General features: G+C 45.6%; 1 protein-coding gene across 37 annotated transcripts in view; it reads right to left on the bottom strand.

Moving 5' to 3' along the window:
- dst (dystonin) overlaps window positions 1-22,461 on the bottom strand; it is a 187,008-nt gene that overhangs the window by 26,540 nt on the left and 138,007 nt on the right. For 33 of the 37 annotated variants that reach the window (XM_045710343.1, XM_045710342.1, XM_045710344.1 and 30 more), the window contains 21 exons: window positions 21,839-22,074; window positions 21,435-21,564; window positions 20,803-21,002; window positions 20,058-20,559; window positions 18,389-19,857; window positions 9,284-9,442; window positions 8,842-9,012; window positions 8,404-8,573; window positions 7,765-7,924; window positions 7,220-7,546; window positions 6,920-7,004; window positions 6,598-6,839; window positions 4,721-4,927; window positions 3,914-4,033; window positions 3,496-3,603; window positions 3,042-3,260; window positions 2,608-2,811; window positions 1,594-1,825; window positions 1,030-1,256; window positions 426-548; window positions 62-163 (listed from right to left, as the gene is read on the bottom strand). In XM_045710343.1, the coding sequence (XP_045566299.1) occupies window positions 62-163; window positions 426-548; window positions 1,030-1,256; window positions 1,594-1,825; window positions 2,608-2,811; window positions 3,042-3,260; window positions 3,496-3,603; window positions 3,914-4,033; window positions 4,721-4,927; window positions 6,598-6,839; window positions 6,920-7,004; window positions 7,220-7,546; window positions 7,765-7,924; window positions 8,404-8,573; window positions 8,842-9,012; window positions 9,284-9,442; window positions 18,389-19,857; window positions 20,058-20,559; window positions 20,803-21,002; window positions 21,435-21,564; window positions 21,839-22,074 (5,393 nt within the window). The remainder of the gene's footprint in view (window positions 1-61; window positions 164-425; window positions 549-1,029; window positions 1,257-1,593; window positions 1,826-2,607; window positions 2,812-3,041; window positions 3,261-3,495; window positions 3,604-3,913; window positions 4,034-4,720; window positions 4,928-6,597; window positions 6,840-6,919; window positions 7,005-7,219; window positions 7,547-7,764; window positions 7,925-8,403; window positions 8,574-8,841; window positions 9,013-9,283; window positions 9,443-18,388; window positions 19,858-20,057; window positions 20,560-20,802; window positions 21,003-21,434; window positions 21,565-21,838; window positions 22,075-22,461) is intronic. The other 4 variants (XM_045710362.1, XM_045710381.1, XM_045710367.1 and 1 more) reach the window with 1 other exon arrangement.

The raw sequence follows: 22,461 nt of genomic DNA, 5'->3' as shown, positions 1-22,461 counted from the left end.
CTGAACAGGTCCTGATGTATGACAAAGCATAGCAGCTAATCCATAATGAACAGTAATGTACCTGCAGGCCATCCTGGAACTGTACAGCAGCTTGCATGGCCTCATCCAGTCTGTCCACTCTCTCCTTCCATGCCTTGTTCAGAGTCTCCCACGCCAAGTTCACCTGGTGGAGAAAACAACAGAGGTCAGGGAATAGGACCTATGCACAGCAGCTGGATACGAACACTATTCTATATAAAAATACAAATAAAGAAACCATGATCAAATTATATATGATTTACCATCATTACATATATCCTTATGCAAGTCAATAAGATATCGATGAGTAAAGTATCTGTCATTTTAGGTTGCCTGTCTGGAGTACTTGAGTAAAGTGATTTGTGTTCTCTTCTTTTTAAAGGTGAAGTTCTGATGTCATTGATTACCTCATCAATACTCTTCTTTGTGACTGGCTTATCTGGTTCACCACAAGCAGCCATAAGCTCCGCCCCCAGGTTCCGCACCACATCAAGCTCCTCCTGTAGGCCGTCAATCTCCTCCTTGAAGCTCTGGGAGAAAAGACAACTATCAGTCCCAAGAAGTAACTAAACCTACAATCACATCAAACTGCATAGAAATGACATTGCCCATGGTAACTTGTTTGAGCTGCTCTAATGGTTACATGTTACATGAATGTAAGAAGCTTTATTTAGCATAGCAAGACAAAAAAAAACCTGCACACTGCACTCTTAGAAAGAAATATGCTATTTAGAACCAAAAAGGGTTCTGTGGCTGTCTCCATAGGATAACCCTTTTAAGAACCCCTTTTGGTTCCAGGTAGAACCCTTTTAGTTAGAGTAGAAACCTTTTGGGTTCCATGCAGAACATTTTCCACACGAAGGTTCTACATGGAACCAAAAAGAGTTATACCTGGAACCAAAAAGGGTTCTCCTATGGGGATAACCACAAAACCCTTTGGGAACCCTTTTTTCTAAGAGTGTAATGCTCCTAATTCCACCTTATAGTGAACATGTTCTGATGCTCTTTCACCTCCAGATACTCCTGCTGCTGTTTCACCACAGAAGGGTCGACTCCAGGCTCCTCCAGCTCCCTCAGCAGGTCCTGGGTGTCCTTGATGGTAACGATGAGGGCACAGTGGTCACACCAGAACTTGTCTGCCAGGTCCATTACATCCAGCAGCTTGGCCTCCCTCTCCTCCATCAGGGCATGGATCTCATTCCAGGTGAACACCATCCGATCCAGCTTGTCTTGCACAGCTTGGAGACAAGGAGCAGAAATAACAGTATTATTTATTTAGGCCTTCAATCCTCAACGCCAACCATTCTGTAATATGGTGTGGTGTCTGGCAGCTTGAGGCTAGGTCTTTAGCTAACTCATGTATTTGGCTGGAGAGAGAACTTCAGCTGATTTTGATTGGCAGCTAATGTAGCAGTCCAGCTGTTGGCAGCTAATGTAGAAGTACAGCTATTGGCAGCTAATGTAGAAGTACAGCTGTAGTAGTGTGAGGCTACAGTTATGTACAGTGTTTCCAAACATCATGGTGCTAACAAGCCTTTCCCCCAATGATAGGTACAGGGAAACAGCAGACAATACCTTTAGCAGATATGTCCTTGTCAGCTCCCGCTGAGCGAGCGATCATCTCTTCGCCGCGCTGCTTGAGCGTGTCGTAGGACGGCTGCAGTTTCTCCAGGTCCGCCGACACAACCTTGTTCTCAGTGATCTGCTCCCTGATCTTCTCCACCTCCACAGAAATGGAGGGAGGCTGGCGCAGGCGCTCAGCGATCCGCTCCAGGGACTCCAGCATGGGCTCGATCTTGTCATGGAACTGGGAGGAGATTGACATGGTCAAACTGGCTGCCGGGATCTAAACAATCTACATCTAATTATCAAATTAAGCACTTGTATTTATCCAAAGTGCTTTTATTTTGTGTAATACTAAGGGTTAAGAGACTTAATCATTTAGCCACAAGAATGAGCAATCTACTACAGCAATGATGATTACATGCACCTGGAAGGACTTCCAAACAACTAACCATCCACCCACCCCCATCTATTTTCAAAGTGTGAAGAATCAATCAACATAGGAAAACAGCACCATTGTCTACTCAAATATAGAGATGCAACCCTGTTGAACCCAACTGACTCTGCAGGTGAAATCCATTCTGTCTGAACCAGACGTGCCGATCCGCTACCCTCAGTATTTTTGTCCTGTTTTCAAAGGAAGGATATGAATAATGTTTCCTTTCCCTCTGAGGCCGCCAGACACATGATAAGGACTTTTATCATGCCGTTTCAGCCTCAGAATTCTTTAGAGCTATGTCATTAATTTGGCACTTCATCAAACAATCCCATCCTAAACACTTATTAAAAACATCCTTTTATCTCCAATCAGTTGCAGTAAGTGAAATAACATAAGCCGTCATAAGACCAAAGTCAAACTCACATGCGTGTGCGTCCTTAACACACACAATAAAAAGCTCTACAGGTCTATGATGTTGACGGCATGTCAAGGTCTCTCTTGCAAAATACATGTTTTATTTTAACGGGATTTCTAGCTGTATAAACAAGGGATACATCAACTAAATAAAGAAAGTGAACGTGTGTTACCTGTGTGGATTTGGAGATGGCCTCATCCAGAGTGAAGGCCCTCTGTTTGACGTCAGCCTTGAGCTGGGCGTACAGCTGGTCTGTGGCTGTGTACTTCTCCCTGATAGCCACCCCTGCCACAGGACTCAGCTCCAGTAGCTGGGGACCTGTCTTGTTCATCTTGTCGATGTAGGGCTTGTGCTCAGCAATCAGCTCTCGCATTTGCTGTGGTGGATATATGACATTGTCAGTCAGAGAAACACCAAAACATTGAGAGAATTTCCCCTACAGCTTTGTAATACTCAAATCATCCTTTGTCCATTTCCTTCATTGGTGTTACGATGATCTTAGTGCTATGAAGTTTTGTTGGACACTCCCCTTTGTTTCCACAAACAATAGTATGAAAATCCTGTGGCACAGATACATCTAGCTAATAGGCTTTAAGTTGGGCTCACCCTGAGCTCCTCCTGTTGCTGTCGGAGAGCTTCGTACTCGATGGACGCCAGTGGGAGCTGGCTGAAACTGGTGCGGGTCTCCTGGAGCCAGGGCCACAGCTCCTCGTAAGTCTCCCAGAACTGGCTGGCCAGAGACTGGGCTCGCTCCAGCTGCAGGCAGCGCTCCGAGTTCAGCTGACTGACAACAACATACTTCTCCAGGAGGGCCTGGATCTTGGCCTGAGAAAAATATAACGTAAAACAAACTGATGTACTGTATGCTTCTTAAAAAAGAAAGCAAGGTAACTGCACACTCGGGTTCAACTTGATTTACTAGATAACCGACATTTCAACAGCAAGCTGCCTTCCTCAGGGTCTCTGATAGAAATCTCTATCAAAGATCTGCTATATTCAGGTATTCTACCAACAACAGATGGATGTTAGGACTTCATTCCATTCTAGGACTTTTTTTTACCTTCAAGGCTTGCTTTTCCTCCTCATCCTTGCTGTTCATGATGGCCTGGCCTGTTTTCACAATTCCATCCACGGCATCCTTGTGTCTCATGATGTCCATGGAGAAGCCCTGGTCAATCAGAGGAGGATAATTGGGGTTGAATGGTAACTAACACCCAGTGCACACGCAGCTGCAGCACACATCATTGTTTACTGAACCTATTTGTTTGCACAGTGGTGGTGGTGGCCAATGTCTCTACAGGCAGATATACAGATATACAGTATAGATGCATGACAGACAGGCTAACCTTCTGGGCCTGGGGCTGGACAGTGGTCTGACAGACAGACTAACCTTCTGGGACTGGAGCTGGACAGTGGTCTGACAGACAGACTAACCTTCTGGGACTGGAGCTGGACAGTGGTTTGAAAAACAGACTAACCTTCTGGGCCTGGAGCTGGACAGTGGTCTGGTCCTGTTCCAGCCTGATCTCCCCCAATGACAACATCTTCCTCTCTGCTTCAGTAAGCCAGGCTAGCTCAGTGTCAGCTGCTTGTTCAAACTGCACAGAAAACATCCCAGTATTAAAGGCCTAATTAAAGGTAGACTCAGCAATATGATGTCATTGTACACAGTGGGGCAACTTCCTGTACCCAATGTGAGTGTGCATCAAGGGGGTGCTGGGAAGAGCTTGTAAGGCCCGTCCTGGTAGATTTCAATACTATTGTTGTTTATGCCTGTAAGCAGGAAGTTGCCCCGCTGATTATGGTAACAAAATATTGCTCCAAATATGAAATACATAAAAAGATGTAAAAGAATATCTGCAGAAGTAAAACAATTAAGACATGTGGGAAGGAAAATCCACGGGGTTGGGACAATTCATCCATGATTCTTCCAAGCGATACCATAACCTATTTTCTTTAGTGTCCGTATTAAAGCATATTATTTTTAATGGCAAATAATCAGATGCAAATGTACCCACCCTCTACAACAGTTCCCAGTGTTTAATTAACAATAATGACAGAAAACAAAGCTCCCAAAGATCACGGACGCCAAACAAGACAGGATTTAGTTTTGAAAGCAGTGGGAATAACACTTTAATAGTTCCAATCACCCAGAATGCAAATTAGCATTCTGGTCAGGGCTGGTTCCCTTTGTTGAGCAAGTTTGATGGGCTGTGTTTCCATTCTGTTTATGAATTCCTCTGTTTACCGTCGTCGGGCACTGTGACTTTAAGTGGTGTTTCTACCTGCTGTGATTTCAGTATAGCGGCATCTATCTGCTCCACGTGATGTGCGATGGTGTCGCTGGTGGCCTTGTAGCGATCGTTGTCCTCTGTCACTATCTTGTCCAGGCCCTCCCGGGCCCTCCAAGGGACCAGCTCCAGCAGAGAGCTGCTCACCTCATTGAGTTTGTCCACCTGGGGCTTGTGATCCCTGGCCTCTTTCAGCAATGCCTGGTTGACATAGAGGATCCTACAGTGAGCATCAATCTATCTATCCATGCACTGTGTTTATAGTCATGTGATGTTACAGCATATTCCAAGTAATACCATAACTCCATATGACAGACTACAACTAACATGGATCACATGGCAAATCTACATATCTGGCATCACCGGCAGGTAGCCTAGCAGTTAAGAGTGTTGGGCCAGTAACCAAAAGGTCACTGGTTTGAATCCCCGTGCCCACTAGGTGAAAAATCTGTTGATGTGTCCTTGATAAAGGCAATTAACCCTAATTGCTCTGGATAAGAGCATCTGCTAAATTACAGAAATTTTAAAATGTCATCACAACACAAACCTAGGGTTGCTATCTAAGCCAGCTGGTTGTTCGTTCTATCAGTTCGGTTGCTAGAGACGCAACCCAGTCGTTCAGTCTTTTTGTTCTGTATTTATGGACGCGACCCAGTCGTTCAGTCTTTTTGTTCTGTATCTATGGACGCGACCCAGTCGTTCAGTCTTTTTGTTCTGTATCTATGGACGCGACCCAGTCGTTCAGTCTTTTTGTTCTGTATCTATGGACGCGACCCAGTCGTTCAGTCTTTTTGTTCTGTATCTATGGACGCAACCCAGTCGTTCAGTCTTTTTGTTCTGTATCTATGGACGCAACCCAGTCGTTCAGTCTTTTTGTTCTGTATCTATGGACGCAACCCAGTCGTTCAGTCTTTTTGTTCTGTATCTATGGACGCAACCCAGTCGTTCAGTCTTTTTGTTCTGTATCTATGGACGCAACCCAGTCGTTCAGTCTTTTTGTTCTGTATCTATGGACGCAACCCAGTCGTTCAGTCTTTTTGTTCTGTATCTATGGACGCGACCCAGTTGCTCTAAATGCAGCCAGAATAACAGCAAAGTAGCCGCATTTGTATTTGTTTAAGCTGTTTTGTAGTGACATTTATTTGGATACATCCATAACAATGTATGGAGGCACAATTTCATCTGGCATTGAGAATGTGCTCAGTCATCAGGACACTGTTATTCAGAGGAGCTAGCCAACAACACAGCTAACACAATCACTTCAGAGGAGCTAGCCAACAACACAGCTAACACAATAACTTCAAACTGGAGCTGGAAGGACTGCAAACTAGCTGCACTTTGTTTTGTTTTACCTTTTTTCAATTGTCATTTCTTTGTATATATCCATAAAAATGATGTTAGCTGATTCATGACTTCGACTAGCTGAGAAATGTTGCCTGCCTCTCTGTCTCATCCTGACTCCCAACACGTTCATTACTATGGGACAGCTGGAGATCCAATTTGAATATTGAAACAATGTTGCAAATGTCGGACAGCAAGATTTATACAAATCTCCGCTGTTGAAAACTAAATGGTAGTCTAAAAGAAATGGGAGATAATGTCAAGATGCTTTTTATAGTGGAGACGAAGTTTATAACTTCCCTGGCTGGGCTGATGAGACAGTGGATTGCGTAGTCAGATGGAACAGAGTAAATAAGAATTTCAACATCATATATTTAGGTGGTGGTAACTTGTGGAATAGACCATGGCTGGAATGCAGCTTTAACCAATCAGCATTCAGGATTAGACCCACCTGTTGTATAAAGCAACTCAATAACTAGTCTTAACTGCTCTCCCCAACAAAAAGTCAAGCAAAAGAGGCCTTTTATTACCTTCTGCCTGTCTTGTGCCTGAACAAGCTGCTCTCCTACAGGCGCCTGAGCAGTGAAGGCGGTGAGCTCAGCCTCGACATTCTTCAGCCAGGAGCTGAGGTCTTCATGTGTGTGCTGAAGCTTAGAGGCCAGGGTCAGGGCCTGGTCCAGGGTCTTAGACACGTTATCACTCATGGAGTTGATCTCAGCGTATCTCATCTTTATCCCGTCCAACTTGCCTTGGATGACAACCACCTCATCACCTATAGAAGGTAAAATAAGATACATTAATTCAGATTCGTAATAATATTAACTAGGTGTAGTAATAAACATATTGGCTCACCTGTTGTTTGTTTCAGCAGCTCCAATCCATTAGAAATGGCTTGATCAACATTCTGCTTCCTCAACTCAATGTCTTCATGTAGGGCCTGGACAAGACACAAAACCTTACCACCAACTCATCTGACACAATCAGCATTGGGAACCAAGAAGGAATGGGACTTTTCCACACAAACTATACAAAATGAACTGAACTGAAAATAACAAAGTAGCTAGGTGTAATTTAAAATAACTTCAAAATGCTGTAAATGGTTAAAGAATGAGTGAATGTTGGGCCTGAGGAGCAGTGAGAGGGTAGTAGTACCAGCTGTTCTGCACACTGCTTTTCCAGCACGTCCGTCTTGTAGTCTTTGACAGACACTTCGCTCAGCCTAGTGTGCACTTCGTTGAGCCAGTTCATGAGGGCCACCTCGTCTTCTCCAAAGAGCTGGGCGTTGGCCAGAGCCTGCTGCAGCATCTCAGCCTTCCTCCTACAGCGCTCCTGCAGCTCTACATAACTAGCCTGGCTGGAGTCCAGCTTAGACTGCACCAGCTCCTTATCGTCCACTGAGCTGACTAGCTTCAGCATCTGACCCAGGCTGACGGCCTGAACCAGATCTTTACTGTGACCCATTATCTCCTCCTCTAATACCTGACCACGTCACAACCACGCATGGAACACACACCAGAGGGATAAACAAAAAACACACAAACAAACACAACGTGGGGGGGGGGGTGAATACTGAACCAATAAAAAACTCAAAATGTATGATGCCAATCATGATAGAAACGACAATACATGAGAAACTGGAAACAAGGGATTGGGAGACTGATAAGCAACATCAGTGACTGAAACATGAGTTATCGTACCTTGTGCTGGGAGATCTGCTCTTCCAGCTTGGAGGTCTGTGTGCCAATAGGTTCAGCTTTGGCCAAGTGTTTCTCTGTGGCAGAGAGCCACTCAGACAGCGGCTCCAGTGTCTCATGGAACTGCTGAGCCACAACCAGAATGCTCTTCAGCTGTTTGTGCCTACATTACCCAGCATGCCAAGAGAGAACAGAAGAAGAGGGACAGGTAGAGTGATGAGAAAGGTTCACTCCCTCAACTAAAGTCTGGCCTGGATGCCAAGATACTGGATGCCAAGATACTGGTCTCCTCAAAGACCTCTGGCGCTCAGTCTATCTCCAGATAATGCAATTGAAGAATTATACCTAACAACTGTCATTTAGGGATGGTGGGGGAGGGTCGATTAATTCTGTCTTCAGGGCACTTATCCAGAATGCAACACCTTTGTCTGTATTGTCCTTAATCTGCAGTGCATATAAGACTGAGGCAAGGGATGGCATTTTCATAGCGAAAATCAAATCAGCAGAGTTTCCACATTGAATCTCAACTTCATTAACCATTTAAATGACAAACACGTTACTTAAATTAATCTCTCAGGGAAGTTTTACAAAATAGTGTTAGAAAATATGGGTATAAGATTTCAGGTGGTTGTGCAGACAGACCTGTTCTCAGCCTTCTTCAGCAGAGCGTCCCACCTCTGCCCCAGGCACTCAATCTCCTTCCCCACCTTCTCCTTGTCCACGGACTCTGCTCCCAGCTCCGCAACCTTCCCTCCCTCCTTCTTAATCAGCTCCACCGTGGGCCTGCGGTCATCCAGCAGCCTCTGGAGGAGCTGTCCAGGACAAACAAAGTCGAAGAAGTTACAAGGCCCTTTCAACATGCTTCGAGGACAATTACCGCTTTCAGGGGAACCCGTAAATCTAATGGCCTTGCATACATTCAACAGAAGCTTAAGGATAACCCTTAATAATGCCCACAATGGATGCCAATAAAAAAGATGAACGGCTAAATCATTAAAGCCTACATGGATTCTCTGAATGGGTTTGAATGTATAAATTAGCAGCTACTGCTGTTTGTTCATCAGTCCTCTAGTGGCTTACTATCTGCTCCTGGATCTGTGCCTTGACAACTTTGAACTCGGCAGACGGATGTTTCTGATTGGACACCAGGTCCTCCGTGTCCGTCAGCCAGCTGAGTAGGGACTCCAGAGCATCCTGGAATCTCCCACAATGCAACAGGGCCTCGTGCAGCTGCGCTGACCGCTCAGCAATCTATGGAAGACCATATAAATATAGGCATCACATATATTATGATATAGGAGGTCATTATTATGGTCAAGTAAAAGTAATGTTCAGTAACTAATAACACATTTGTAATACAGTTACAAATCAAGCTAATTCAAGCTATCAATCATATTGCATAACATTAAGCAAGAATGCAAGGGAGTATTATTCATTAACTAAAGTTTGACCTCTTTCACCTATGTAAAAAGCAATAAAGACCAGAGTGTGAAGTAGATTAATAAGCCAAAGACAAGCTAACCTTATTGTTGAGAGTGTTCCATCGTGTGTTGACATCCTCCAGGTCAAGTTCAAGGCCCTTGGTGCTGGTACCTTTGTCAGCGTTCTGGATCAAGCCTTGGCCCAGCCAGTTAATGTCTTGCAACTGGCTCTGCAGTGGATCAACCTCTTTCTGGAATACCTGTGGCCAGAGATAATACAGTTGAAATAATGAAATAATATGAAAATAAATGTTGTATTACCAGACACAGAACAACTTAGAGCGGATGAGAGATAATGTTTAATCTCAATGAGACAGATGATGTCAGAGGTTCATAAGGGAAAGACTTCAATAAAGACAAAACAAGATGTGTTTCATGTTGCTTTAAAACAATATTCCTACCCTACGTTTTAAGAGCGCTCTCAGGAATGCATTAGTTGCTTTCAGGGTTATCTGGTCGTTATCCAAATTGGACTGATTTAAGTCCTTGATTCATGCCATACATTTGCATTTTAAAATTTCCACCCTAGAAAGATAAGACATTCCATTAGTTTACAAAATCCAGCAATGGACAGGATATTTTACATTTTTCAGATATCTCTATTTGCCTATACCACTTCTCTCTGAGACAACCTCGAAGAGTGGAAAGTTTATTGAAATGCATTGGTTATTTGTGAGCCAACAAAGACAAGTCATATTGGATTATCAGCTAGGGACTTTGATTGTCCACAATCAACAATAATGTTGAGAAAATGCAGCTGAGTATTTAATATTGTTTTGACAGTCCCTGAAGACTGATTGTATACACAGGCTGATGACTTAGGCCACATGCTGGCATAACAACAACCTATTTCTGACTGGTCAGCACTGCAGCTTCTAGAACGGAATGCAGGGAAATCAGTTGGTGCACAGCTGTGTAGGAACACACCAGACAGACACACAGGGCAGGCTGACTGACTGACTAAACTCAATTCAGACCTCATGTAATCTGATAAACAAGGAACGCCCAGAGCCAGCCCAGAGCCAGCCCAGAGCCAGCCCAGAGCGAGCTCAGAGCCAGCCCAGAGCCAACCCAGTCTGCGTCCCAGCAAACACTAATAAAAAGTGCCATATCTATCAAACAAAATGTGTATTTATTTGGCCCAGTTGAAGATAGAAACAGGAGGAGACTATTTTTGGGTACCTGGGGGGAGGCGAAACCCATGAGGTCCATTTCAGGAAATGCGGCTATAGCAGTTAACAGGCTGTCGATCTCGTCGTCCCTTATTTCTTGGTACGCCCGTGGCTCACTGCCATTGGCCAAGCTGGCCTCCCTTTCCACTGACAACAGGAAGTCCTCCAGGTCCTCCATGCTGTATTTCCGTGGTTCTATAGCTCCGTGGTGTTGCAAGTCAAACGGTTTAACACCCATATTCTGCCTACACTCTGACCGCGGCCCAGAACTCACATAGGGCTCTGGCTGTGTGACGACCACGCTGACTAACTCACAGTCTGACTGATAGGACATGTCCTCTTGCAGCTCGGCGGTGGGGAGCTCATCGTAGCTTGCTAGCGTCCTATAGACTCCATTTTGGACCTTACTGGCTGACCTCGAGGACCGTCTCCTGCCAGTCGAGTCCCTACTGTTTGATCTTGAGGAGCGCCTGTCTGTGGAGTCCCTGTATTCTCCATTAGTGATGGTCAAATCTGTTTCACTCAGGTCTGTCACACAGGTGTCATTCCCCTCCTGGAACTCCCGTACAGGGTAGTTTCTCTGTCCTGGGTGGTACAGTGTCCTGGGTATGTTGTCCCTGACAGGGGAGAAGGGGAACTCCTCCTGCCCTGAGCTGAGGGAGCGGCCTGGCTTCAGCTCCCCAGACAAGTGCATGGCTTCAGAGGAGGAGAGGCTCCTGGTGCCTGGTTTCCTGGAGGCCCGGTTAGAGTGGTGCTCCCTCTCTGCGGTGGGGCTGCACAGGCCCGAGTCCTCCTCTGACGTCAGGGAGTTGGTGACACTCCGTCCCCTCCTGCCACGGGCCAGACCATGGCTCAACCTATCCACTCCGTCTGAACACAGGGTGCCACCGCGACTGGCATACTCCCCTTCGTTAGTGGGGGCGAATGTCTTCCAGGAGCACCGGCGGTGCGGATGCTCCTTCTTCTTCTCCCCTCCCTGCCCCAGATGAGGCTTAGAGAGTACCGTCCCCGCTCCCCTGATGATGTCACCGTTGAGTTTCAGCCCATCAAAGACGGCACACTCCATCCTGGATACCTCACGGCTGCGGAGCTCAAACGCGCTGGAGGAGGTGAGGACTCCATTGCCACACAGGCTGCTCATGTCCAGGATGCGCTGTGTGTAGGGTGGGGTACCAGTGAAGTGCCTGGAAGCCAGGCTGCCCTTGGAGCCACAGTCAATCTGCTCGTTGAGGCGGACAGTGTCGTAGATGGATCTCTGGGGAACGTAGCAGTCATCAATGTTTAGGTCCTCCTCCTCCCCTTTGCCCACACAGGAGGGGTTCTGGCGGAGGCAGTCTGGTCTGCTAAGAGGTTTCCCCATCTTAAATCCAACTGCACTGACTCAGAGATAATAAAATAATACTCAAAATGTACTAATGTGGTCTGAGGTATGTGGTTTCATTGCAATTATTTGCTACAAAAGCAACAAGCCCCCCAAAAATAATGAAAGTACATATTCTATACACACAGACCTAACACAGACCTCCCAATCGTGATAATTCAAACAGCTAAAATAATGGACCTCAATAACACTACAGACACATATCACCCTCAGTCAGAATGGACCTCAATAACACTACAGACACATATCACCCTCAGTCAGAATGGACCTCAATAACACTACAGACACATATCACCCTCAGTCAGAATGGACCTCAATAACACTACAGACACATATCACCCTCAGTCAGAATGGACCTCAATAACACTACAGACACATATCACCCTCAGTCAGAATGGACCTCAATAACACTACAGACACATATCACCCTCAGTCAGAATGGACCTCAATAACACTACAGACGCATATCACCCTCAGTCAGAATGGACCTCAATAACACTACAGACACATATCACCCTCAGTCAGAATGGACCTCAATAACACTACAGGCACATATCACCCTCAGTCAGAATATACACAGGCTGTGCAATCGGTATCTGGAACAACACAGAACCAGTCTGTCCATTGAGTCACCTGTCCTCAAAGAATTCCCTACTTGGTGCTGTTCTCCCCATTGTCAAAACATCATTATAATTGTTCTTTGCCCGTCCGTCCTTTGCTCCACTATAAACATCCCTTAAAAGTGTTCCTTTTCTCCCTCAAATATCTCTGGTATCCATGTAGGCTGAGGGAGAGCTTCAGTGCAAAGTGGCATATCCTGATATAAATCCACAGGGCTCTATTAAAACAAAGGGCGATCTGAGAGGAGAGCCGGTGCCCTGCATCTCTGGTGGTTCACCCTACAATGACAGACAGACACCCTCCTGGTAGAGGCTGCAGGCCCCGCCCCCGCTCCCTCATTATTCAGGCAACATCTGCCACTGAGGGCTGCTCCGGCACATGTTGATTGGTCGGACACTTGACCCTTTTTTTCCTTTGAATTCTCCCCTTCTAGCTCCACGGTCCATATGACTTAACTTCTTAGTCATCTTCTGCGTCCTGGCACCATCTCTCTCTCTCTCTCTATCTCCTAAGGAAGAAAAAAATAAAACACCAGACCAGCAGGCAGCTGCAGCTCCCACTTTGGTGACATCACTGGTGACATCACCGCAGGGCTGAAATAGATCTCAATGTTTTTCTTTTTTTCTCTGTTCTCTCTCTGTTGTTTTCCTGTGGATGGTTGCTGTGGACCCTGCAGATATTCTTAATTACTCTGGAATGCTGAGGGAAGCACAGGTCCCAGGTAATTTAACACCGACAGCTCTGCCAAGTCCATGTCCACGTGTGACTTTTTTATGGTGAGTGACCCGGGTCGGGTGAGAGAAGAAAGGAGGAATGAGAGAGAGAGATAATGACAGGAATTCATTTTGTGTTTATTGAACTGTGTGCAGCACAGAAGGCTGATAACAGACAGAGAGGCGTTGAACCTTCCTAACTCCTTCCACCATCAGCCCTCTCCGTGGTTGAGAGGAGAAAAAGCGGGGGAACGGAAGGCTGCTAGAGATTAATAAGTGGTTAAAGAGATCTGTGGGGTTTAGAGAAAGGATATCCAGCAGCTGAATCCCACATACTTTTGACATAATCAAGACATTGAATTAAGAGTGTTCCTCTCTTTGCCCTTCCTCTTTCCAGGGACCAAGGCTGTTTCAGTTCTCCATGCCCACACAAACTGGTTTGTCATATCCAATGGGATTTTAGTAAACTGGGATATTGATCTAAGAATGAGATTTATGACAAATGTGTCATAATAAGATTTTTAAAAAAATGTATACTATGACAGCGACTTCTCTCTACAAAAAAATGCCCATTCCAACCGACATAGCATAGACATCAACCAATCCAAATGACTTGCATATATCCCTCAAAACATATAGAGAGCACTTACACAGAACTCTTACTATATTCACAAAGACCGGCTATTCAGACCAAAGGTTACAGAAGGGCCACATTTCTTTGAGACATTATATGCTGACAAATCTCTTTCAACAGAGCTGCTCATCAGTCACAACAATGGGTGTGAATGAAACGAAAACCATTATCAAGGACTAGACAAAGAATTCAATGAGACAAATTCAAAAGCTTATTTTGCTTGTGTATAAGAGGAACTAAAAAACACAGGAATAAATTAATCTCTTCAATGTCTTAGGTGAATCACAATCGCAACACACAACGGAAAAATGCAATGTGTCACCCTAAAAAGTACTCTGCCCTCCCAGAAAAACAATGTGTAGCTAACCAACTCAGATCCTTCTGGGACATTTCACGGTCCACCTTGGGGAGAGTGTATCATGGCTGGGGTAAGTGAGTAAGCTAGGCTACAGGATGAGGTCTCCCCAACGGCCCTTTTCCCCTGATCACCTTCAGCGAGAGGAATAGCTATGATTCAGGAGGTTGACATTCCTTTTAGGTTCACAGGAGACACTGATGTTATGTCTGAGTAGAAGCAGTAAAAAGAGGCCCTCACACGTCTCCCACGTCCCCAACCCCCAGCAGGTTTTGTCAGCTGAGCTGAGCTCACACTAACTATCATGAAGGCCTACATACACCAGATCCTCCCCAGGAAACCTTCCAGATCTCCTGAACAACAACCATAAGAGTGAAACCATGGACTCGGGAGCCCTGACCTAAAATCAGTTCACTGACAGTATTGCTACCTTTTTATGTTTATTTCATTCACAACAGCTGCCAATGAAACCCCACAATACACCAAGTACCAGATCTACAAATACACAGAGCAGGATTATTATAGACTACATGAAACCCCTATTCACATGGCAGACATCAAATTCTGTTCTGGTCTCGGTCTAGTCTGTGTCCACAGGTTTCCAAGCGTCAAACCGGTTTTAAGACACCAATTAAGAAATACCTTGTGCTTGTAATGGAATTAAGTAGGGATCATTTGTGATGCTTTATTCTCAGGGAACTTTTTTCTCAGAGAGACTAGCTAGTGGCATGAATGAGTACAACGTTGATTTTCCGCTAGCAGCTGACGTGTCTGTGTGCAGGCCTACCCAACGAGACAGAGAGAGAGGACACTGAAAGGGTGAGAGGGTGAGAACAACCAGGATGGAACACGTTGCTCAGCAACAGCTGGTAGTATTTCATATTATGGAATGGTTCATGGTTACCCGTCAAACCCTCTTAACTAGCACAAATGTACATTATTTAAATTCCAGCTATCATTCAGACCATTCATTACAGGTCTACTGGACCTATAATTTGATATGACATTTGAAGGTATTTATCTAAAGGCTGATGTTTGTGAATGTACAACATTAAATGAATTCCTGAGGCCCATAGATAGATGTGTGTAATGCTATACTATGAAACATGTAATACAATGTTTTGCTATGACACGTTCAGCCCATAAACAACCATTCAAATTGTCCCAATCTGAATATAGGTTAATCCCCCTCCAACTCTCACGGCATTCACAGGCTTTTAGAGCGCTTTCTATCCAGCCAGAAGTCTTGGTAATGGGTGTCCCTGTTTTACTCATCACTGATATTTCAACAAAATATAATATTATGACACAATGATGCTTTTGTTGGTGTTCTATTTACATTCCCTCACATCTTTCCTATTAAAATAAAGTGTTTTATAAAATAATTGTTGTTTCATTTCATACAGAGCCTACTGTACATTCTTGTTTTTATACAACCAAGCTACTTGGTGTAAATCGAAGAGAAACTTGACTGAGATGAGAAAAACTGTAAATACAAAAACAACAGTGTTGAATGAGTACAATCTCCTTGTAGTGGTTCATGTGTTCGTTGGAGAAGGAGTCTGTGGAGGTCTGTATGTGTAACGGGAATGAAGTTTGCACTGCAGGAATATCGTTTCTGGCTACTGTTCTGGCTCCCTTTCCATCTCCGTAGAACCCAGACATTCCTAACACAACCCTATTGGATATTGTTGATGTTAACAGCAGTGGTATGATATACGGTAATCTAATCAAATCAAATCACATTTTATTGGTCACATACACATGGTTAGCAGATGTTAATGCGAGTGTAGCGAAATGCCACCTCAAGATGTTCCACAGCCAGAAAAGTAATGCCCTGTGTAGTGTTAAATTCAACAAGGGGAAAGTTCAGGGAAGTAGATACAGAAAAGTAATGCCCTGTGTAGTGTTAAATTCAACAAGGAGAAAGTTCAGGGAAGTAGATACAGGAAAGTAATGCCCTGTGTAGTGTTAAATTCAACAAGGAGAAAGTTCAGGGAAGTAGATACAGAAAAGTAATGCCCTGTGTAGTGTTAAATTCAACAAGGGGAAAGTTCAGGGAAGTAGATACAGAAAAGTAATGCCCTGTGTAGTGTTAAATTCAACAAGGAGAAAGTTCAGGGAAGTAGATACAGAAAAGTAATGCCCTGTGTAGTGTTAAATTCAACAAGGGGAAAGTTCAGGGAAGTAGATACAGAAAAGTAATGCCCTGTGTAGTGTTAAATTCAACAAGGAGAAAGTTCAGGGAAGTAGATACAGAAAAGTAATGCCCTGTGTAGTGTTAAATTCAACAAGGAGAAAGTTCAGGGAAGTAGATACAGAAAAGTAATGCCCTGTGTAGTGTTAAATTCAACAAGGGGAAAGTTCAGGGAAGTAGATACAGAAAAGTAATGCCCTGTGTAGTGTTAAATTCAACAAGGAGAAAGTTCAGGGAAGTAGATACAGAAAAGTAATGCCCTGTGTAGTGTTAAATTCAACAAGGAGAAAGTTCAGGGAAGTAGATACAGAAAAGTAATGCCCTGTGTAGTGTTAAATTCAACAAGGAGAAAGTTCAGGGAAGTAGATACAGAAAAGTAATGCCCTGTGTAGTGTTAAATTCAACAAGGAGAAAGTTCAGGGAAGTAGATACAGAAAAGTAATGCCCTGTGTAGTGTTAAATTCAACAAGGGGAAAGTTCAGGGAAGTAGATACAGAAAAGTAATGCCCTGTGTAGTGTTAAATTCAACAAGGGGAAAGTTCAGGGAAGTAGATACAGAAAAGTAATGCCCTGTGTAGTGTTAAATTCAACAAGGGGAAAGTTCAGGGAAGTAGATACAGAAAAGTAATGCCCTGTGTAGTGTTAAATTCAACAAGGGGAAAGTTCAGGGAAGTAAATACAGAAAAGTAATGCCCTGTGTAGTGTTAAATTCAACAAGGGGAAAGTTCAGGGAAGTAGATACAGAAAAGTTATACACACCATCTAAACACATCCACAGACAGACTTTAAGACTCCCTGTCTGCTTCTTTCAAACACATAGGAGGAGAAACAGATGCTCAAACACCAGTCAATTAGCAGGTAGGGCTATATAATGAGACAAAGCACTTGTTCCCTCTTTCATGCCAACGAGTGAGTGACCACTGACCAGGCCATTCTTAAAGGGGAGGAGAAGGAAAGGGAAAGGGGAGTAGGAGTCAGTTACCCCGAGCCACTGCAATATACAACATCCCACTGGTCCCCAGCTGGCCTCTGGGTCGCCCGTCACCCACCCACCTACCACAATAGCTGCTGGGCCAGTCAGAGCTCTTTTGTCTGGACCAGATGCTCAGCGACATACTGAGGGATCCACAGACGGAGGGTCACGCACAAGGCCACCAGGCCCAGCAGAGACCTAGAGAGCCCCTGCTGTTTAACTTCAAATACCACTGGTCCCGTGTGACTCAGTTGGTAGAGCATGACACTTGCAATGCCAGGGTTGTTGGTTCGATTCCCACGGGGGACCAGTATGAACAAATATGAAAATGTATGCGCTCACTATTGTAAATCGCTCTGGATAAGAGCATCTGCTTATTGACTCAAATGTAAAATGGGTTAATGCAACATCCCCAAAAGAACTTGGATTTATTTCCAGAGAGGACAACAGAGGCATAGTGGGTGTAAGGGAGGGTTCAGACACACCAATAGCGTTTGCTGGCCAAGAGTACTTAGGAAGTGTGCACCAATGTTACATGTTGAATAGAGTGAAAAATGTCATCAGTCCGATGTCTACAGTGGGTGGTCCCTAAAACACAGCGTGCTGAAACGATCGACAGGCGAATGCTAGATCCACATTTTGTGCGAGCCTTGAAATGGTCAAATGGTGTAATGGTTTTCTAATGCACTTTGTTTATTGATGTGTTGTGTCATTACGGTTTACCTGCTTTTACTTGGATTTAATGTGGTACCTATTTTCCTCCAGGTGTTACAAGAGGCTGTCATCCACGACATAATAATATGTGTTATTAATGGTTACTTTAGGGCAGTGCTGTATGTAAGAATGATATCTCTCTGGCAGGGTTATGTCATCCGGTTGAGTGGTGGGGCTGGTGAAAGTGATCCCGCTAGAGTACAATAGTATAGCATGTGCTGTAATAACATGATACTATAATGTAGCCAATGTGTGAGACATAAAATGGAAAAATTCATGGACATTCTTTTCCATCATTAAAAACCAAGAAGATTCACCATTAGTGTTGGCAACCAAGACTGATAATACAGTAAACGCCTAGGAATTACATTTACTTGGCATCTTACCTTGAAAGCTTCCAGCTGTTGGTTGATGACATCAGTCTCCATGCCAACTGACCCTTGACCTTCCTCCTTGACCTCAGCCCCGCCCAGTTTGTTGGTGAACTGCTGTAGCTTGGAGTAAAGCTCATCCAGACGGGTGAGTGTGCTCCCCACCTCTTCCCCTCTCCCTTTAGCTCTGTCCATCAGCTTGCCACACTGCTTACTCAGAGCATCCAGGTCTCTCTTCAGCCCCAGCAGGTCTGGGGAGGCCTCAGTCTCCAGCATCTTCTTACAGCTGTCCCCTCCTCGAGCCGTGTCGGCCATCAGCTCCTGCAGTTTCTCCACAAAGTCCTTGATGCCGCCCTGCTGCTCCTTAAGGGTGATCAGGTCACGACTCACAGAAGCCATGCTGTCAAGCTCGTCGTCTAGGTCTGCGAAGCGGGTGAACATCTCGCGGATGTTGGTCTGGAACTGCCCGATGCCCTGCAGCTTGCCCTCCAAGGTGGAGCAGGTCTCCCCTACATCCTTGCTGAGGGAGCCGTGCTCTTTCTCCAGGCTGTCGGCCTGCAGTAGGAGGTCGGTCACCCCGTCTGCCTCGGGGACATCAGCCACCAGGCCCTGGGCAAGGCTCTTCAGGTGCTCAACCTGGGTGTTGACTCCATCCAGGCTCTTCTGCTGGGCCTTCATGTTGGTCAGGTTCTTGTTGCTGTAGGCCTGGACCCCCAGTGATGTGTGGGCATCTAGCTGCTTCTTAGCCCCTGCCAGCTGGCCCTTGGCATCATTGTGGGTGTCGTTGAACTCTTTCAGCCTCTGTGAGATCTTCTCCAGAGACTCCCTCTTGTTCTGGACCCCCTCTGTGACCCGGTCCACGCTCTGGCCGATGGCCGCCTTCTCCTCCCTGACGGTCTCTGTGTCTGCGTTGGCCACCTCCAGGAGGCTGTCGGCTGCAGTGTTCAGCTGCTCCACAAGGCCTCTGTGTTTGTCCACGTCCTTCTGGATGGCCGTCAGCTGGGAGATGGAGCTCTCCACCTCTGCTGGGTCCACGCTGAGCCTGACGCTGCCCTCCCTAGCTTCACACTCCTGGACCCAGGACTGGAGCTTCTCAGCGTGCTCGTGATACTTCTGGGCCCTCTGCAGTGCCCCCTGGAGCTTATCCTGGCGCTCAGCCGAGCTCTTCTTCACATCGTCCCAGTTGGAACGCAGTGTAGCCAGCTGGCCCTGCATCGCCATCTTCTCTGCCCCGTCAGTGTTCTGGAGGAGGGTCTCTCCCTCCCTGATGATGGTGCTGTACGGTTCCTCGTGTTCACTGAGGGCCTTCTGCAAGGCACTCTGTTCTTCCAGGCTCTGCCGGAGGGTCTCCACCTGGGCCGAGATGGCCTGGAGTTTAGACTGCTCCTCGAGCTTCTCGTTCATCCACCCCTGGAAGTCTTTGGAGGTCTGGTGGAACTGCTGGGAGCTTGCAAAGGTGGAGTTCAGCTGCTGGATCCGCTTCCCTAAAGAAGAGCATGTACATTAATGTGATTTAGAGGCAGAGGAACAAAGCATACATTTATAATTCAGAATGGCAATGCCTCCCTCATCATGAAATTCCTTCAATGGCAGTCATATTTTCAGACATTAAACCACAGCTTTATAGCCTAAAGCTTCTCATTAAAGAGAAAAAAAATTAAGGAAAATGAAATCAAAGCCCAACCTGCTTTGTCCTCCAACTGTTTGAAAGGCTTGTTGACCCCCTCCAGCTGCCTGTCTAGGCCTGCTTTCAGGTAGTCCTCCGTGACCAGGGTAGAAAGCTCAGAGCAGAGGGTCTCAGCCTCTTTTAGCCTCTTCCTCTCCTCCCTCAGCTGGCCAGAGATGGTGTTAGCCTCCTCCAGCTGCTTCTTCACCACGTCAGGCTGACTGCTAAGGGCCTGCTGGCTGTTGAGCCGGGTCTCCAGTGAGGCGGCGCTCTGGCTCAGGCTCATCAGCAGATCCTGGAACTGGCTCGACTTCCCCACGGCCTGGTCGATGAGGCCGGCTCTCTGGCCCAGCTGCCCAGTCAGGCCCTGCCATTTCTGGGTGATGGTGGCCAGTTGATCCTTCACCACCTTCCCACCAGAGGAGGGGTCCTGCTTGCCTGATGTGCTCAGGATAGCAGCAGCAGCCTCGTGAAGCTGGTCAAACTGTGGCTTACGGCTGTCAAACTCGTTCAGGAGGATCTAGAGGGAAAAGTCAACATGACATTAATAAAGAGCAAGGCTGGTATTTAATAATGAACATAATGTGCAAAATGGTTAAACCTTTTCAATCTTAATAGATTTGGATTAATTCTGGCACACCTTAACATTTGGCCAGCAGACTAAAACATCTTTAACATTAGCTTACGTCTGAAGTAAGGGACATTGAACCGTACGTGGTGGTTATATTTTCAAAGGTAACTAATATGCCCCATAGTGAAGTACCTGGACTTGCTGCTTCTGTGTGTTGAGCATGTTGGGGTCCATGGAGAGGGGCCCCAGGACACTGAGCATCATATCCTTCTCTGAGAGCCACTGGCGTAGCTGCGTCTCAGTGGTCTGGAACACGTCCAGGTTCCTGTTGGACTCCTCCAGACACTGCTTCCTGTCCTCCACCGACCCGCTCACATCCGCCCAGGCAGCATCTGAAGAACAAACACTGGTCAGCACAAAACACCCCTGCAACTTGAACTTTGCACAGCCCCTACAGATTAGGGTTTAGCTGTAGGAGTGTGCCAAGTCTGTAGGTGAGGGGGAGGCCAGGTATACTGACAAGGGGGAGCGGATGTGTGGACTGGACTGACACTTGGTAAAGCACTCTGCATTGATGCAGTAGAAATTAACCATATGGAAACAGATAGATGGGATGGTGCATACTGCATACCAGAGGAGGCTGGTAGGAGGAGCTATAGGTGGATGGGTTCATTGTAATGGCTGGAAAGGAATACATGGAACAATATCAAACGCATCAAACACATGGAAACCACATGTTTGACTCCGTTCCATAATTCCATTCCAGCCATTACAATGAGCCCATCCTCCTATAGCTCCCCCCACCAGCCTCCTCTGCTGCATACCTATCTGTGACAGCATCTGCTTCCATTTTGCTGCTTCAGGAGAGTCTGGGTGTTTCTCAATCAGATGGAGAAGCTTCTCTCTCAGCTTCTGGAGCTGCTCGCGCTTTTGTTTCATGTCTTCCTCAAAGGCCTGAGAAAAAGAGAGATATATCGCTTGACTAAAACCATCATATATTTGACCATTGGCTCCTCAGGCACTCTGAGATGCAAAGACTAGAGACAAGAGGCGCCTGCCTGAAACATTGTCTTCCCACAGCGCATTTTGCATACCATGAATAAAATGTGGTATTTTATATGATACCACTGGATGGATGGATTAAATCCCTACTGTAATAAAACGTAATGACAACAAGTAGTACACTGTAGAAACATTCTATGCAGACCGAGGCCTTGGTTGAATCTACCTTCTGCTGCTCCAGTTGTGTTTTCATGGTGTCTTTCTCTGTGGACGCAGAGTTCCAGGATGCTGCTGTCTTCTTCATATCCTGCAGCCATGTTATCATGGTGTCTGTCTCCTTCTGGACCTCTGTCACCTCCTGCACCAGGACAGACAGCTCTGCAGCCCGGCCCTTCAGCACTTCTCCCAGACTCTTGTGGCCCTCGTTGATATACGACATGTTTTGCTGTACCACCATCAGCTCTGTGTGTGGTTAGACGTTAGAGTGTTAGACACTAGACAGGTTACCTTTCATAACAACAATAACTTGGACAAGGCACTGCTGTAAGTAGTTACAGCCCTACTGGAAATGTACACATCAAAAATGTGTTGGTGAATGTATTGTGTTATATTGTTTTGCAGTGTGATCTAAATACAGATGGTTTGAAATGACTTTTTATATTATTGGAGGTATATAGAAAACGTATTGAATTCGTGTTCTTAAAACACTGAAATGCAAAAAGAACATTAAAAATGTGACATTTCCAGTAGGGAGAACCAAGGATAAGTACAGTATCTTTCCCAGCTTTGTGCAGAATTTTTAAACGACCTTTAGATCAAACCAAGACCTCAAACAGATCATTTCAACCT

This window comes from Salmo salar, chromosome ssa28 (genome assembly GCF_905237065.1).
Source record: "Salmo salar chromosome ssa28, Ssal_v3.1, whole genome shotgun sequence".
Taxonomy (NCBI): Eukaryota; Metazoa; Chordata; class Actinopteri; order Salmoniformes; family Salmonidae; genus Salmo; species Salmo salar.
Note: the sequence above shows the minus strand (reverse complement) of the source record. Positions and strands in the feature narration are given on the sequence as shown.